At 36.4% G+C, this 19,762-nt stretch overlaps 1 protein-coding gene and 1 pseudogene across 2 annotated transcripts in view; both read left to right on the top strand.

The window, feature by feature from the left end:
- The window catches only part of LOC120607277 (polypeptide N-acetylgalactosaminyltransferase 4), an 88,464-nt gene that overhangs the window by 6,966 nt on the left and 61,736 nt on the right, over positions 1-19,762 (top strand). For both annotated transcript variants that reach the window (XM_039869015.1, XM_039869014.1), the window contains exon 3: positions 16,756-16,927. In XM_039869015.1, the coding sequence (XP_039724949.1) occupies positions 16,756-16,927 (172 nt within the window). The remainder of the gene's footprint in view (positions 1-16,755; positions 16,928-19,762) is intronic.
- On the top strand, positions 5,919-6,036 carry LOC120607640 (uncharacterized; annotated as a pseudogene).

Below are 19,762 nucleotides of genomic sequence, written 5' to 3'. Positions count from 1 at the left end.
GACTTTAAAACAAGCCAGCAGTATTTATCATTAATACTTGAGTCATTTTATAATTTAGTAGAATTAAGAAAGGTAGATATTATTTGAGTCTCCCAGTTTAGTGTTAGTCTGTGGGTGGAAATCAATTTGTATTGGAGTCTTCCCTAAAATTCAGAAATGCCTCAATCATTCTTTTTGAACAGGAGGTAGAGATTATTATAAAAGGTGAATGAGTTCCTGAGGTATATAGTTGTTCATGGCAGAACTGAAGAGCAATGAAATCCTTAGAACTTGCTAATAATCTAGTACTATTTTTCCCTTCTTGCAGAGCTTGATCACTTTTTCAGGCTGGCCTGGGAGAAATGTCTATTACAGGCCAGCAGTGTCCTCAGCTGGTCTCCATTCTAAGCCACTTATTTGCACTTACTTAATCCTGTTCAAAAGGGGAATAGAAGGCACCCTTTTGATTAAGTACTCCTTTATTTAGTTAATGCTACTATGTGCCAGATGCTGTCCTATGCTTGGGTATACAAACAGAAGTTAACAAAAGAAGTATGCCAGAGATGTTATGAATTCATAGACCAGCAGTAGACACAAATAATAACAAGTAAACACAAATTATGTGCAGGTACAACTTGAAACAGGAAAATTATTGAATGATGTGAATAAAAGGGTGCTTTAAGGAAAGATTACCATGTCAACATTTAATTTTATGGGGTCATGGAACACCTCTCCGTGGAAGTTAGATTTAATTCAATACCTGAAGGAGGAGTTAGCTAGGTAAAGATTGAGAGAGAATAGCATATGCAAAGAATATCATATACAAAAAGGGGGAGGAAGAGTCTGTCATCAAGAAAATAAAAGGCAGCCAGCATGGGTAGAACCTATAAACCAGGGAAGAGAGAACTTTGGGAGATAAAGTTGCAGGGGGAGGCAGAGGCAGCTTGGGTAAGGCCTTGGAGGCTATAGTAGGTTAAATGATAGCCCTCCAAAAGATAGGCCCATGTCTTAATTCCTGGAACCTATAAATGTGACATTATTTGTAAATAAAGATTTTTACAAATGTAATTAATTTGAAAATCTTGAGAAGAAATCATCTAGAATTATCTGGGTGAGCCCAAAATCCAATGACAAGTGTTCTAATAAGAGACACACAAAGGAGATATGAGAAAGCCATATGAAGCCAGAGGCAGAGACAGCAGTGATTGATCCATAAACCAAGGAGCTCTTGAAGGCACCAGAAGCTGGAAGAGGCAAGGAATGAAATCTCCTATAGAGTCTTTGCAGGGAATGTGGTACTGCTAACACTTTGATTTTGGACTTTCAGTCTCCAGAACTGTGAGAGAATAAATTTCTGTTGTTTTAAGCTCCCAAGTTTTTGGTAATTTGTTATGGCAGCCATGAGAAACTAAAACAGAGGCCACGTTTTAGGTTTTTGTTCTGAGAATTGTGAAAAGTTGTAAGGGAATGACATGATCTGATTTATATCTCAAAAAGATCACTCTATGCGGAGACTCTGTGAACTATTAGAGAAATCTATTAAGAGTTATTATAGTAATATCTGCAGGAAATGATGGTATTTCAAAGTAGGATGGTGATCTTCAAACTAAGGAGGTGGTCTGGGAAAAAGAAATGTGGAAGTTAATAGTATACAGATGATGTTTAAAGCCATGCACATGGATAAGAACACCTGGGAAGAACAGAACAATGAGGGCAAATGGCCTGCCTATGTCTAAGGCCTAAAGATCTCCAACCTTTAGATCAGAAGAGGAAATAACAAAAGAATCTAAGAAGAAATAATCAGAAAGATAGGGGAAGCTATTGTAGTAGAGTATCATGACAGCCAAATCTAGAGTGAGTAGAAATGTTGACAGGAGCAGAGAAGATATTAAATAGTCATTAGAGAGAGTGGGGGAGGGAACTATTATAGAACCGAGCACTGCCGGGCAGTGTAGAAGATCCATGTAAATTAGCCATCATGAATTTATCATGATCCCAGTCTGTCTGTGATCGTCGTGTTTAGCAGTTCTCACTGGCACAGAGATAGTCTCAGAGAAGGCAGAGTGATTGAGATTTTGCTAGGTTAACTTGAAGGAAGGAGGGAGAGTCAGGGGATTGAAAGTATATGTAAGAGAGTAATTATAAATTGGATAGTTAAGTGAAGATAATGAAAAGAGAGCCTCAATGGAGAACAATGGTCAATAGATGAGAGTTCTGGATGAGATGGAAGCTACTGAACAAGTGAGCTGTAAGAAAAGAAAGTTGTCAGAGGATGGCCAGTTTCAATTAGTATTCAGGTTTTGCTGTGTGACCACAGAATAGATTGCTGAGGAAGAGAAGGTCTTTTGGGAGGCCTGGTTGTCACCTTGGTCTGAAATGTTCTTTACCACCTAATTTTTTGCTTGGCTGGCTCTTTCTTGTTCTTCATGCCTCCACTTAAAATGCTACTGATCACTCCATTTGCATTAAGTATTCTGCCCCTGAACAAAATTCTCATTATGACTTCCTGCTTTATCTTTCATGTCTTGCTTGTTTCCCTCTTCTCTGCTTGAATTTAAGCTCCCCATTTAGAGATTTTGTTTATTTTGTTACTTAGGATGTCCTCCGCCCTACCCACAATGCCTTACATGTCACAGGAGTGAGATACTTGTTGAATGAATAAATACCAGGAGTTGAAATAGAGAGAAAGACTCCTAAAGTAGATGAAATATAAAAGAGAAAATGATTATCACTTGAAAGAGTTTCAGCAAACTTGGCGTCCCCAAGCAGGGTCAAGCAAGGTTTAAGTAGTTAAGGACAAGGAAGGACTTTCAGAGAGGAAGATGGGATATAAGGGCAATTATCTAGTGGGTGCCCCTCTGGCTCAGTGGTAACTTTTGAGAAGGAGAGAAGTCATGGGTGTCAGGTTCAGCTAAGGGGATATCCAGAGCATGATGGGAGTGAGAATACACAATGATTGATGATCAGAGGGGTTTAAGGCTTAAACTTATGGAGAAAACAGATCATGAAGCATCATCGATTCTTTTTTTTAACTTTTTTTTTTTCAATTATAGTTGACATACAATATTATTAGTTTCAGGTGTACAACATGGTATTAGGCACATAATATACCTTACGAAGTGATCACTCTGGTGAATCTAATACAGTCAATATTATTGACTGTATTCTCTATGCTGTACATTACATGATGGATTTATTCTTGATAGCCTCTTGGAAGGTGGTGGGCTCTTGGGTTTTACAGGATAGGTTGAGAGGTAATCAGAGGAGAGAGAATGGGAGAACACAATAACTAATGAAGTGTTATCATCCCTTTTTATGGATGCAGAAACTGAAAATTCAGTGACTTTTCTAAAGCTTATATAGCTAGTTAGCAGTAGGGCCTGGTTGAGCCTCATTTGGAGCCTGATTCTGGAGCCACACTCATTTTCCATGAGACTAGTCAATCTCTTTCCCAAAGGGCCACACTCAAGTTTATATAAACATTAGAAGAGTCTAAAAATATTTTCACAGTTTGCAGAATCTGAGCTGCAATTTAGCAGTTTCAATTTAAAATTTTAAAATTTTAACATCGAAGTTGACAATTTTTCCCCTTTTTTTCCTGCAAGGTTACCTTGTCATTGACTCAATCTTTTTAATATGCATGCGATGTTTGTAGAATAAATGATTACAAAGGACAAGTTTATTTCTCCTTTTTTCTAACTGAATAGAAGCGGAATTGTTACCAGAGAGTGGGGATCCTCTCCCGGCGCGTTGTCCAGGTTCTTGATGTCTCAAACAAAGAATTGAGCAAGACACCGAAATACAGTAGAAAAGAAAAATTTTATTAGAAGGGAAAGTACACTTCCAGAAGTGGAAGCAGGCCTGAGCAAGAGAAGCGTGACTTAAAAGGCCTGGTAACAAAGCCTTTGGGGTTTTTATCCCTATTTGCTATGGGTGGTTACTTTTCTTAGAGGAATGGGCTTCCTTGATTGACTACTAAGATTGACAGGACTCAGTGATTCATCATTTTGCAGTCTGTGCATGTTTGTTCCCAGAATTCAGTCTGTTATAATGATATTAATGAACTTCCGGGCATATGCATCATATTATAATGATGGTATAATGAGGCTCAGGTGAGTTGAAGGTCTTTGGGGTCTTCATTGCGCAAGTGCGAGTGACTGGGCTTAAACTGGTACCTAATCCTCTGCCTACTTGTTTCTTTGTAAGAGTTTTAAAAATGCCCTTTGGCTTGCATTATTGTGGTCGGATTAGGGCGGACCCCTTCTAGGATAGGATGACCTCAGTGTCTTTGCAGGCAGACCCGAAACCCCCTAACTTTCCTGCCTAACTCTTTTCTAAGAGTCATGAACCCCTTTATTATTAGTATGGATGGTGAGAGATGGGAGGTCTCTTCGTATCTGCTTCCTGCTGAGAATGGCCATAGTCCCTACCTACAGGGGTTTCATGGAGCTCTTTCCCTTTCTGCCTCAGGGTGGGGTCTTCATTTTCCTGCCCAAGCGCCACCTCAGTCCCTAGACAAGGAAAAGAAGATACGAACTTATTATTTAAATCATATATCTATTAATTTCTATTATTGATTTGCCTATTAAGTGAGTAAAGGGAAACAGATTTGGTTAATATATTTCTTAAAGAGTGAAAAAGACCTTTGGCCTAAAGGCTCCTCCCTTCTCAGACTCTAAGGGCCCGTCTGACTTAACACCCTTTCTGCTAACAATGGGCTGATGATCCTTATCTATAGCCAGAGGATCTGAGTCACCAGTTTGGGGCAATTATCACAATTTGAGGGAGAAGGCCTTTTTTCCCAAAGAAAGGAGGAAGAAAATTTCTAGGTTTACTAAAAAGATTAAAAACTCTGCCAGAGATGTTCCATTTGTAAAAGATGTCCCAATGCTAAAAGATTAAGAATTTTACAAGTGATGTCCTGTCTTAGAATTACATTTGGAATTTTAAGTTATTTTTCTCACAGTAAAACCATAATAAAAGTTTGCCCGAAATTTTTTTTTTCGCATTATGGTTCTTGATGGCAACTTGTGTAGTAGCTTTGTTGAAGTTTCTCCTATTGTTATAGTTTTTAAAATTACTCCCAAGTGCTAAAGTAACCTTGTGTACTAAGAGGGAGTAGTAGGGTGCAGTATTTCTCAAATTTTGATATATATCAGAATTAAGTGAGAAAGTGGTGAAAAATTCAGATTCCTGGGTCTCACCCCCAAAGAATGTAACTTACTAAAAATGTACATTTTAAGGTCCCTAAAAATGGAGATAATTTATAAATCCCCAGCGCTTTGAAAGGCACTAGGTTATTGGTTAAATGCCCAGGCTTTGGAGTGTGATGGAACTGGGTTTAAAAATGGAGCTCTACTACTTTCCATCTGTGTGACCTTGGGCAAGTTACATAACTTCACTAAACCTCATTTCCTCATCTGTAAAAGAGGGATAATGATATTTACCTGACCCGTTGTGAAGATTAAATAAAAGAATGCTTATGAAGTTCTTAAAAGTGCTTAGGCCATAATAACAGTAAAGGTTTGTTGTTAACACTCCCCATAGAGATGTGGAATTTGAATAAGTTCAATTAAATTTCTCCAAATTGTCATTACTAAAGATTATTTTTAAGCACTCACACTTTTTTTTTTTTTTTTTTTTTTAGGCCATGCTTACACTACCAAGATAATTACTTAGTGTCAGGTGATAGGAAAACATGCTTAATTATTTCCTCAGTCAGGGCAGAGAAATTGAAATTAGTGCAATCATTTAATTATACTATTATACAGTGCTAGGACTGTACAAACTAATTCTGAAAGTATGAGATTGGGTATTAAAGTTTACCTAGTTAAAATCAGAATATTGTCTTTTTATTGTACAACCCTCTCCTGTCTAGATTTATAGATGCGTATGCCTGGGGATTGCATTTTATTTTTCTTTTCTTAAAAATATTTATAGTCTACGGCCATGCCACCCTCAACACGCCTGATCTCATCTGATTTCAGAAGCTAAGCAGGGTTGGGCCTGGTTAGTACTTGGATGGGAGACCACCTAGGAAGACTAGGGCTGTAGGCTTAAAAAAAAAACAATTATAAAGGACTCCTTCTCATAGATTTTCTTAGAAGATTTCATTGTTTATTTTTTCTGAAGAAGGCGTACAGTGCTTCTTTTGTGCCCCAAAGACCAGCATGAACCTGGAAATGCAACAGAAAGTACAAAATCATGATGCTCTCAAACTAGAAAGCTGAGTTTAATTTGATAGGTGGATTTTGAAATAGGACATAATGAGAGTAGAAAATATAGAGAGGGTCTTCTGAAGTAATTGAAAAATTCAAGAATTTCTATAGGAAGGTGATTGAATTATTAGGACTCTCCTGAATGTGAAAAAGCTTGAGAGGGGATATAATCTAAATTTATAAAGTTGTGAAAGATACAATATTGTGAACACAGACATTTTTAGTAAATTCTAAAATATATACTCTTTGACCCATCAATAATTCTTTTGGGAATTTATCACAATGATGTATTGCACATGTCAGAGGACATATGTATATTACAGCATCATTTGTAAAAGTAAAGGACTGTAAACAACCTAAATAGGGGAGACTGGTTAAATAAACTAAGGTATAGCTATACCGTAGCATACCATGAAGCTATTAAAAAGAGTAAGGCAGAACTGCCTACAGTCATGACAGAGTAATTGATAACTAAACTTGCCCTCCAGCGGAAAACAACTGTAAAACGAGACAAAATATGTGTGGCAACTGATTTCAGGCAGTCAGCAACAGAAAGTGCAAAACTTATTATTTCAAGAAGGGAAACACATCACCTTAGCTGTCTTGCCGGGGGCACTCCTGCTGCACATCAGAGAGGCAGAGCCGAAGCAGAGTGACAGCCTACCTACACTGAGGCAGCAGAGGTCATAGTTCTGGCTGTGCCAGGTCTGAAATTTGCGTGGCAGAATTCCTGAGAAGTTGTTACTAAGGGTAAACAGCCACAGAAGTCCGTGGTGGATGGTTATAGTTTTGGCTGAGGGTCATGCAGCACCCTAGTTGAGAATTTGTGAGATCTAGCAGAGACTGCTTCCTGCTGGACTGGAAGCGGAATGGTGATCTCAATGACCATAGAGGGCTGGATGTCCCTACATTTCTAGCTTGGACAAAGTGGGGAAATCTCACTGAATACCTCATTCATGTAATTGAGACATCAGGGAGGCCAGGTCTTAGGAATCAGGACCACACCTGAAATAGAGTGTAGGCCCTAAGTCTAAGTTCAAAACTGAAGTAGATTCACTTTAACAAAGAATAAAACCACTTCTGACATGACTAAAAAGGATGAAACTGAATTCTGAACTCTGGTTAATAGGATTGTTTTTGCAGAGATGTGGGTTAGTGATTATCACCCTGTTATTTGTGTATTTTAGGCTTGAACAAAAACATACTGTGCATAATTGGAGCCAGGGTTTTTACTGTGGGGAAAGAGTTATAAATATGAAAGGGAGGGCACTAGAATATATTCTGTGTTAGACTGAAATTGGAGTTATCAGTATGAACTCATGGTTTTTAATATCTTTACATATAGATAGATATAGCCTTCCTACATCTAATTTCTTAGTTCTGCTCACTGAAATTTCTCATTATATCTTATTTCTTAGCTCTATTTGCTGACAAACATACTGATAGCAATGAGCAAACATATTCCCCAGATCTTGGTTTCTAAATGCCTCTCTCCGCTAGTAGGAATCAGAGCTTCTTGAGGGAAAAAAGCCAATTCCAGGTCTGGGGCAGGGGAAGTACATCTTGGAACATTTTCTAATTCTAGAAGTAAGGAAGTACTCAAAGGATGATGGCCACATATCAGAAAGTCCCAGAGGCCAGCTTTAAGGGGCTCATACGAGCCAAATCTGGAAAAAAATAAGAGTCTAAATAATGATAACTATGGATTATAACCCATTGAGTAAAATAATCTGAGTCCACACTGATAAATAAGTAAATTAATAAGTAAATGGAGAAAGAGGGAAAATTCTATCTTACAATAATAGATTAACAAATTAAATATTAGTTTATTAAATAATTCAATTCATATAATTGCTAATTAATTAATAAATTATGGGTTGGAATATCACTAAAGGATGCTAAAATTAGTGTGTGATAGTTTTTTGAGGAAGAGGCTTCTTATGTAGTCTTAAAATGTCTCCCCACAAACTTCTTATTGATTACAAAGAGGAAAGATAATAACTTCACAAGGTAAAATCCACATAAACCAAGTGATCAAAGTGAATCTCAACAGCATTGGGATAAACAGACATCACATGCATCTTAATATGATGCACTGATAAGAGCACAACATAACTTTTATTATCAAAAAAGATATGTTCTGAATCTAACACGAAAATAACAGGCTTGCAATCTTCAAGAATATCAAAGCCAATAAAGACAAAGAATGACCTAGGAAGTCTTTCTAGTTCACCGGAGACTAAATATACATGGCAATTAATGGAGTGCATATCCTGGATTACATCATGGACTGGGAACAATAGCTATAATTGGCAAAATCCATATATGGACTGTGGATAAGAATATATTAAATAGTATTTAATTTCCTGACTTTGTTAATTGTACTATGGTTTATGTCAGTGAATGTCCTTGTTCTTAGGAAATACATATTGACATATTTGGTGGTAGAAATGTTATGATTCTAACATTTCAAATGGTTAAGGTTTTATGCAATATAAAAGTATATATGTAGAGAGAGAATGATAAAACAAATGGACAAAATGTCAACAAGAGCAAAATCAAAAGTAGAGAATATAAGGACATTTCTTTTTTTATTATTAAATTTGTTGGGGTAACGGGTAATAACATAAATTTCTTATACTACATTGTAATTGTACTATTAGTTTGAAATTGTCAAAATAAAAATTTATCAAAAATGGGGCAGGGAGAATAAGGGCAGCTCTATGTACTAATAAAGCATGATCTTCAATATATTATACTAAGTGGACTAGGTGAGAGGAGGATGGAGAGTCAACATGCATAATGATGGGAGTAGCATGCTACCATTTTTATAAAAAATACATGTTAATAGATGCATATATTTGTTTAAGCCAATAGGAGGCTACTCAAGAAAATAATTAACACTGGTTACCTGTAGAAAAGGAATCAGATGGCCAATAGGTGGAAGGAGATTTTGGTAAATAATCTTTAGTAATGTTGAACTTCTGTATCATATGTACATGTATTACCAATTGTAAAGATAATTTAACAACAAATGTAAAAACTGGAGGCAGTACTATTTCTTTCCAGAAAATAATATTCCTGACAGAGCAGACTTATAAGTAATGGTTGTTGATTTTGGTTAAAGTACCGAGTGAGAGAGCGTGGGTTGACTAAAGAAAGTTATTGCTGCTTAAGGTGACAAAATAACTGTTGGCCTTTTGGACATTATGGAGAACAAACATGTTCTCCATTAGTGTGTTCCTTGTGTTACTGCCAAAGACAAAGCACTGGCTTAGGCGAGCATGGACTTTGTTTTTTTTGGGTTTTTTTTTTTTTTTTTTTTTTTTATCCTAAGGAGGATTTCTTGAAACAATGAATTATTGTTGTAGAATATAATTTTTTTTTTAATGGGTAGAGTTACCAGTTAACCTTTACTCTTAACTTCCTCCCTTTGACATTTTGTTTCAAAATAGACCAGCCAGCTGATGAATGGTACAGCTTTGACATTTTGAACTGTGTGCTAATGTTTATACAGGGTGTGGTTCAATAGAAATGAATGAAAGCAAATTCCAAGTTGACACCATATGGCACTGACATTGATAATCAGATACCTTTTATTATCATGGTATTAAGGTTTGGTGGGATGAGGTTAAGGGAGTGAGAAGGAAAACTCAGTGTTGGTTTTCACAGTTTTTAATAAGAATACATTCATGGGGTTTTCATGGATTGTATTTTTTTCTGTGTGTGTGTGGCCCAGGGCACACTATATTTTCTTGCAAATTTCAGGAAATAATTAGTAGGCCTCTGAAATGCCACCTTACCCTAAGGTTGGGCTGTCCTAGTCCTTTAAACCTTTATTTGTCTTGCTCTCTCAGTCACTTCTTTTTTGTAGGCTTCATGCTGATAATAGCAAATGTTGCTTTAATGTGGGTATGTAGCTACCAATTCTAAAGTTTTGAGCGTCCACTCTGGTCCAGGTGTCCTTTTCCTCTTCTGACAAAGTATGTGAAGGCCTAAGCCCTGGGTCACCTTCTCAGTTAAGCTTCATATTCTTCTCTCTCCAGCCACCCCCCTTAATTATTTGTTGCTTTACCATGATACTATAATAACATTTTTTCTGCTCCTTATCATATTGAATACTAGGGACCCTGTAAACCTTCAATGAGTTAGTGAATCAATTGTATTTACTAACTCTCTACGCTTTCCCTCCCATTTTCTCCTCTACTCACACCATTGCAACTTTGATTCTACCATTTCAACTGCCAAGTCTACATTTGATCCTCCGGCCCAGGGCTGCCTTCTTGGGCATGTAACCTATGTAGTCGCACAGATCCCCACACTTAGTTTAATGCCCTGAGATTTCTGTCTTCAAATTCTTAATTTTTCTACCAGTGCCCCACATTTACATTTTACATGGGACCCCACAAATTATGTAGCTGGTCCTGTTCAGGCCTGATCTTACTAAATCTCCTCAAAGCATTTGACACAGCTCGTTACCCTCTTGGAATACTTTCTTAACTCCTGAACACTACAATCTTCTTGCTCGCTCCTACTTTATTTATGGCTCCTTCTTTTGCTCCTCATTCTCTCAAGGGTGAGTACTTTCACCCTCTTCTTTATCTGTACTCAGTTCCTAAGTGATCCCATCCAGTTGCCAGCCTTTAGTGTATTATCTAGATTCCCACTGCTTCAAACAGTAACAAAAACAAAATCTCTAGTAATAATAGCTACATTTGAGTATTTTCTATGTTTCAGGCATGATTGCCAGGCATGGATTACTAGTATTCTTCACTTAATACTTTGAATACCTCATTTTGCAGATGAAGTGTCCCAGGCATAAAGAGGTTGAATAAGTTGCCCAAGGACACACAGCCGGTAAGCCTGGATTTTAGTCAGGAAGTCTATTTTGCCTTTTTAACCACCACACTGTATAGTCAAAACCGCGTCCTGAGCTCCAGATGAGTATATCCATCTCCCTGCTTGGAATTTCAACTCGTATGTCAAATGGGCACCTCGAACTTTATATCCTAAAAGGAACTCTTGATTCCTACCCCATCCTGCCTCACTCTCAACCTCCTCTCCTAGTATTTCTAGTCTCATTAAATGACACTGAAATTCACCTGGGTGCCCAGGCCAAAAGCCTGGCACATCTGCTTCTTCTCTTTTCTCTCCCTCACATCTAACCCATTAGCAAGCCTTATAAGCTTCACCTTTACCAGGTATCTTGATTTTGACTGCTTTTCTTCTTTCTACAGCCTCCAGCTAGTCCAGATCACCACCTTCCCCTGACTAGATTATTGCAGTAGCCTCCTAATTGATTTCCTTCTTCAGTTCTGTCCCCCTATATATTCTGTACACAACAACCAGAGTGATATTTTTTTCTAAACGTTTTATCGAAGTATAAGATATGTACCAAAATTGGACAACTTGATAAATCTTTACAATATGACATGCCTATTTAACCAACACCTAGAGCAAGAAACATAATATTACCAGTACCCCCAGAAGCCCCCTTTGTGCTCCCTTCTAGCTACTATCCTCCTACTGTTGCCACTCAGATAATCTCTATGCTGACTTCTTATTTCATTGATTAGTTTAACTGCTTCTTGAACTTCATATAAATGAACTTTAATTGCTCAGTAGCTATACAGTATGAATATACCATAGTTTATGTATCCGTTGTGCTTTGATGAATAGTTGGGTTTCTAGTTTTCGTCTATTTTGAGTAGTACCAACACAAATATTATTGTACATCTTTTACTAAACATACATATGAATTTCTGTTAGGTGTACACCTAGGATTGAAATTGCTGAATCAAATGGTAAGTGTATATTCAGCTTTAGTAGATATTTCAAAAATCATTTTCCAAAATTATTATAACCACAAGCATTATTTGAGAGTTCCGGTTGTTCACATCCTCACCAAGATTTGGTATTATTTATCTTTTCATTAAAGCCATTCTGATGAGTGTCATTGTGGTTTTCCGGTTTATTGGCCATTCGGATATCCTCCTTATTGAAGTGCCTGTTTAAGCCCTTTGCCTACTTTCCTGCCTTTTCTAATTGATTTGTAGGATTCTTTTATATTCTTTGTTATATGTTAAATGTATGTATTGTAAATATTGTCATCTGCTTTGTGACTTGCCTTTTCACTTAGTGGTATCTTTCAATGAATAAAATTTTTTAATTTAGTGTAGTACAAATTATTATTTTCCTTTAGTAATTTTAGTAATTTAGTAATTTTCATATCTTGTTTAAGTAATTTTTGCCTACCCTACTGGCCATGAAGATATTATCCTATGTTCTCTTCTAAAAGCTTATTGTTTTTCCTATCACATTTAGACCTACAATCCATATGGAATTATGTTTTAGTATAAAACGTAGGAGTCAAGATACATTTTTTCTTTATGAATATCCAGTTGACCCAACATCAATTTTTGAAAAGACTGTCTTTTTCTCATTGCCAGGCAATTGTCTTAAATCAGTTCATGAGACCCCCGCCCTGCTCAAAATCTTTCAATGTTTTCCCATAGCACTTAGAATAAATATATACCTGTCACCATGGCTCCTTGCCTGGCATCTCAGCTTCCATTTCACTATTTGCTTGCTACTTGGCTTCCTGCTTGCTCGTTTGCTTTCCGGTTTGCTTGCTTGCTTGCTTCTCGGCTTCCATCTCACTATTCTCTTTTTCTTCCCTCCACCGTGGCCTCCTTACTGTTCCTCAGTCTTCCAAGTGCATTATTGTCTTAGGCCCTTATACATGGGATTCTTCTGCCCAGAGTGCTCTTTCTTCACATCTTAGCTTGGATCATTTCTCATTTCACTCAAGTAAAAGTCTGCTCAAATGTCCTTTCCTCAAAAAGGACAGCTATTCACCCCATATAACATTAAGAATGAATAATATAAAAGTCTTCTGAACATGTATAATGTTATTTTTAAAATTATAATTGACATTCAATATTATTTTATTTTAGTTTCAAGTATACTCCATAGTGGTTACACATTACAAAGTTATATAATTTACAAAGTGATCCCCCTGATAAGTCTACTACTTACCTGGCACCATACATAGTTATCACAATATTATTGGCCATATTACCTATGGTGTATTTTACATCCTTGTAACTATTTTATAACTGCCAATTGGTACTTCTTAATCCCTTCACTTTTTTCACCCAGTTCCCAACCGCCCTATTTGGCAACCATCAGTTTGTTCTCTGTATCTATGAGTCTGTTTCTATTTTGTTTGTTCATTTATTTTGTTCTTTAGATTCCACATATAAGTGAGATATATAGTATTTGCTTTTATCCGACATATTACACTTACTGTAATATTCTCTAGCCCCATCCACATTGTTGCAAATGGTAAGATTTCACTCCTTTTTATGGCTGAGTAATATTCCATTTATATATATACCGCATCTTCTTTATGCACTCATCTATTGCTAGACACTTCGGTTGTTTGCATATCTTGGCTATTGTAAATAATGCTGCAATGAACAAAAGGTGCATATATCTTTCAAATTAGTGTTTTACATTTATTCAGATAAATACCCAGAAGTGAAATTGCTAGTTCATAAGGTAGTTCTATTTTTAATTTTTTGAGGAAGCTTCATATTGTTTTCCATAGTGGCTACACCAATTTGCAATCCTATCAACAGTGTAAAAGGGTTTTTCTTTTCTCCATATCCTTGCCAACACTTGCTGTTTGTTGATTTATTGATGATGGCTATTCTGACAGATGTGAGATAATATCCCGTTGTGGATTTAATTTGCATTTCTCTGATGATTAGTGACATTGAACACCTTTTCATATGTCTATTGGCCATCTATATTTGGAGAAATGTCTATTCAGATCTTCTGCCTATTTTTTAATTGTAATTTTTTTTGGTGTTGTTTTTATAAATTTTGAATATTAACTCATTATCAAATGTATCATTGGCAAATATCTTCTCCCATTCAGTAGGTTGTCTATTCATTTTGTTGATGATTTCCTTTGCAAAACTTTTTAGTTTGATGTAGTCTCATTTATTTTTCTCTTTTGTTTCCCCTGCCCTAGGAGATATATCAGAAAAAAAATATTACTAAGAGCAGTGTCAGAGAATTTACTGCCTATGATTTCTTCTAGGAATTTTATAGTTTTGGGTCTTACATTTAAGTCTTTAATCCATTTTGAGTTTATTCTTGTATATGGAATAAGAAGGTGGTCTAATTTCATTATTTTGCATGTATCTGTTCAGTTTTCCCAGTACCATTTCTTGAATAGTCTATCTTTACCCCATTGTGTATTTTTGCTTCCTTTGTCACAGATTAATTGATCGTGCAAGTGTGGGTTTATTTCTGAGCTTTCTGTTCTGTTCCATTGATCTATGTATGTTTTTATGCCAGTATCATGCTATTTTGATTGCTATAGCTTTTTACTATAGTTTGATATCAGGTAGCGTGATACCTCCAACTTTGTTTTTCTTTCTCAAGATTACTGTAGCTGTTCAAAGTCTTTTGTGGTTCCATATAAATTTTAGGATTATTTGTTCTAGTTTTATGAAAAATGCCACTTGTACTTTGATAGGGATTTTATTGAATCTATAGATTGCTTTGGGTAGTATGGTCATTTTAATGATATTAATTCTTCCTATTCATGAGCACAGTGTACACTTCCATTTATTTGTATCTTCTTCAATTTCTTTCTTCAGTCTCATAATTTTCCTAGTAGAGGTCTTTTACCACCTTCGTTAATTTTATTCCTAGGGTGTTTTTTGTTTTGTTTTGTTTTGTTTTTGTTTTTTGTTTTTGGTGCAATTGTAAATGGAATTGTTTTCTTAGTTTCTCTTTCTGATAGTTCATTATTGGTGTATAAAAATGTGATCAGTTTCTGAATATTAATATTGTATTCTGCTTTACTGAATTCATTATCATTTCTAATAGATTTTTGGTGGACTCTTTAGGGTTCTTCATGTCATCTGCAAATAATGACAGTTTTACTTCTTCCTTTCCAATTTGAATGCCTTTTTTTTCTTGTCTAATTGTTGTGGCTAGTACTTCCTGAACATTTATGATATTATTAATGAATTTTTTCCCCTACAATATTGTGATTCCTTGAGGTAAGGAATTGTGTACTATTTTCTATTCTATATCTTCTTTGCAACATAATACATTAGAACTCAAATAAGCCCTAAGTATAATGCATATAATTCATTGTTTTCAATATTTTGTCTACATTAGCCCCATATAATTCAGACCCTGACATAAATATTTAATAATTTGATGAGCTGTGATGGAATATCAACTTTTTATACTTTTTTTAAAAAAAGGGTATAGCATACAATATTACAGTTTGAAACTTATAAACTCACTTTAACTATTTTACATGAAAATAATGCATAGGCTAAGTAAGCCCAAATAAATTTTACCTGTGGCTGAGAACTTAGAAGGTTTTCAGTGACTTTATATATCTTGTCTAACAGTAATACTAATTTATAAAGTTTCATTTCTTCTAAGCATTCTATAATCTAGACTTACTGCTTCTCATTGACCCGATTCTTATTATTAGGAGTATTTTGGGGGCTACATGCATATACAAAATTCGGTCCGGGGGAAAGAGTTATACTACTTTTCATTTGTTTACTTGTTCATTCCTTGTCCAAGGCATTTATTTCCACCATTGATTGCATTGTTTTCTTAAAGCCTTAAGCTAATATCTGACACACATAATTCTTTTATTAATCATAGAATGTTGTGAATTAACAGCAGAAAGAGACTTTTAACATCATCTTCTCTAGCTATAAAAGACAGTACTGGGTCAATTGACAAAATTGGAATACAGTTGTTAGATTAAAGCATTATCAGTAATAAATTTCTCGAAGTTGATAACTGTGCTATGGGTACTTAAGAAAATATCTTTATTCACACTGAAGTATTAGGAATCAAGGTGCCATGATGATGTATTTACTTACTCCGAAATGGTTCAGGAAAAAAATTGTGTGTGTGTGCAAGTTTATGGAGAAGGAGAGAGAGAGAGAGAGAGAGAGAGAGAGAGAGGCCAAGAAGAGTGAATTATAAACCAAATGGAGCAAAATATTAAAAACAGGTAGATCTGGTAACGGGTATGTTAATATTTTTATACTAGTCATGTAACTTTTTTATAAAAGTGAAATTATTTCCACAAAAACAATTTTAAAAATATCATCTCATCCATCCTTTCAGGAAAACTATTTAGTCTTCATGACACAGAGATTAAGTAACTTTCCCAAGCCACCCTGAGAGTTAGAGACAGAACTAAATCCTAGTCCTGTGTACTCTGTTATACTGTGGTGCCTTCTAATAAATAGTCACTGAGCTCTAAGGGAATGTAGAGGCCAGCAATCTTGCTGTGTGTGGTTACAGCCAAGCTTGCATATTCATGACATAGCTTTGGGTTTCTTTTAAAATATTTTTGCTGTTATTACCTGGTCAGCCTTTCAAACTCTAGCCCCTCTGTTATCCTGACATTTTGTTATTAGATATGCTACACATCGTAACGAGATATGCCTACATGTTAAGTTTTAATAAACAGTGGTTTTCTTCTTTTTCTTGATAGCTACTGCTTCTTGGGATACATTTCTCATGCTGTGGAATTTCAAGCCACAAGCTAGAGCTTTCAGATATGTGGGTCACAAGGATGTTATCACCAGCGTGCAGTTTTCTCCACTTGGAAACCTATTGGCATCTGCTTCACGAGACAGAACCGTTAGACTCTGGATTCCTGATAAGTAAGAGAAACAAAGAAACACCTAATATGCTCTGGATTTAGAAATGTGAAACGAAACTAGAGCCTGGCTGCTCTGGATGCATTTCTTGAGAAGGCCTAAACTCCACAGTTACCTGCACTACATTTAGTCTTAGTCACACACGAGGTATTGAGTCAAACTATTTCAAAGCACTTTTCCTCATCTTTAACTCATAATTATGTCTTCTCTTTGAAAATTATTTCTAACCATGGAAATATGCTTAATATGTATTAAGTGTTTTTTGGGCTGGTGATAGTTATCAACCCTTGTGTAAATCTGATGTACTTATATTGTCTCCCCAGAAAAATGGACATCAGCATGTATAACCAAAAAATTTATAGTTTATTAACCTCTTAAAGCTCATTCAAGGATCTTTAGGACCTTTTGGGTCTCTATTAAAAACTCCTGTGCCAGTATTTTTTGATGCATATTATTCATAATTGGGCTCCAGAATTTCCTTGTTAAAGAAAATTTCTGACAAAACTGTAAATCATTGCATTTGTTGTACTATCCTATCCTGTTATAACAAATCTGTCTGTAAGAAGCTTTCCAACCCCTAGCTGATAACCTATTAATTTTAAGCAATTATTGAGCTAATTTTTTTTAAGTTTTTAAACTCTTAATTATGTAAATTTTCGAATACACTTGAAAAGAGAATGAATAACACAAAGACTCCCTCACCCCACACCCATTGTTCAGATTCAACAGTTACCTGTATTCTGTCAATCTTGTTACATCTGTTCCCCCATACCCGCCCCCCACCGTTTTTGCTGAAATATTTTTAGAACAAATCTCATACATCATATCATTTCCCCCAGTAAATACTTCGGAGAATAAGAATTTGAGCATTTTCCATGACTCGATTGTGGCAGGATTTGATTTGTGGTATGTGATCGAACAGGCTCAGGCACTCCCAAATGAAAATTCATGGAACGTTTCTCTGACAGTGGGCACTTTTTTTTCCTGCCACTGCCCAAGGGAAATGCCATGCTAAGAAATCTGAATATTATCCTGATGGTAGCAAAAGCTATTGAAGAGAAGTGACATGTTATAATGACACTGTGGATGGCAACATAAAGGGTAATTGTAAGGGTGAGAGACTGGTTTGGGGTCCAAAAGGGAAAGCATTTTCTAAAATCCTTAATTTTGGGAATTTAGGACCAACACAACACAGCCTCAGTTACCCATTACTAATTCAAAGAAATCTCAGTGAACAAACTATACAAGGGTACATGAGCTAAAAAGCACAATGAATCATTAATCTGTACTGGCTAATCTAACAATTAAACTTGTATAGATATCTCTAGTTCCTCTTTCTAAGTCTATCATAGTGGGACCAGGGCAATAGTGGATCATGGCAACAGGAAGGAAACTGATGTATCAGCTATCTACTGCTGCTTAAAAATCTTCAAATCATAATAGCTTAATATAATAACTATCACTTCTCACAATTTTGTAGGTTGTCTGTATAATTCTTCTGTCCCATTTGGTCTACCTACTACTTATGCAGCTTCATTAAGTTGGCAAAAGGGCTGGTGGGTCCAATACCTTGCTTTTATTCTTAGTGCTTTGGTGTTGTCTCTTGGCTAGGGCTCCTTGGTCCTCCATCTGCCCTCTTTCTAGCAGGATAGGGACTTCTTTACAGCTTGGCAGTTGGGTTCTAAGGTAGTAAAAGCAGAAGTTGCTAGACCTTTTAAGGGCTAGGCCAGAAACTTGCACAGTCACTTCTGCCACATTCTGTTAGTCAAAGTAATTCACAACACCAGCCCAGATTCAAAGGGAGGAAAACTCAGCAGATTCCACCTCTTGTGGGGAGGATGGTAAGTGTATACAGGGATGAGAGGAGTATTAGGCAGCCATATGTGCAGACAAACACCCCAGCTGGTGACTGGAAGGCTAAGAAATAATAGTAGGAGCAAGTGTGGAAGCAGGTCTGGCCTGGAGTTTGTCATGGTAGAGAGTCAAGAGAATTTGGGCAGAAAGGACAGGTATGTGGGAGGCAGAGCACCTACATTACGGCAAAGTGAGAAACTAGAAACCAGTTAAGCACCAGCACATCAAACACAAGGCACTGCTGTCTTGGTTTTTTATATGCTTCCTGTTGAGACCAGATTCAGTGGTTAGGCTAGCCTACAGCTGAGCAGAGACGCTTTTAGAAGGGAAGCAGGATAGCCCGCTGGAGCGTGTAGTGTACAACTAACAATCAGGGCAGATTTTGATGATACTGTCTCCTGGCTTCCTGGTCAGAGCAGACACCAAGGCCTTCTTTGTTTTCTCTAAGCCTTATACTTGAATTCAGGCCAAACTGTACTCTGACTTCTACTCATAGACCTTTTCCTTGAAACTGCACTGAACTTGTTCCTGAATGCTCCCTCCTATATTTTTCAAATATTGGTTTTTAGTTATTCCTGGTGTAATATAAATGTATCAGGTGATGGAGATTTATGACAGTCTCCTTTGCCTTCTGTAGGCCACTGGAAGGATAAGTCAGGAGGGATCTAAGAACCTTTATGTATTGACTCTTCCACTCTTCCTAGTGGAATTCAACAAAGTGTATTGAGCTCTTTTTATATGCCTGACATTGTGCTAGATGCTGGTCTTACAGAGATGAATTAATCACTATTCCTGACCTCAAAAAACTTACTGCTTAATAGGAGAGAAACATGTCTATTTTTTTAAAAAGTACTATATAATAAACAAAGTAGATGTAGCAGGTACAGAGCAATTAAGCCTGTTTGGGTTGGTCCAGGAGGTCTGGTACTAGGGGAGGTAGTTCAGGCCGAGAAAGCAGAAAACACAAAGCAAGAGGTGTGTCTA

Source organism: Pteropus medius, unplaced genomic scaffold, assembly GCF_902729225.1.
Source record: "Pteropus medius unplaced genomic scaffold, Ma_sr-lr_union100, whole genome shotgun sequence".
Lineage (NCBI taxonomy): Eukaryota > Metazoa > Chordata > Mammalia > Chiroptera > Pteropodidae > Pteropus > Pteropus medius.
The sequence above is the reverse complement of the archived record's forward strand: the minus strand, read 5'-3'. Positions and strand labels throughout refer to the sequence as shown.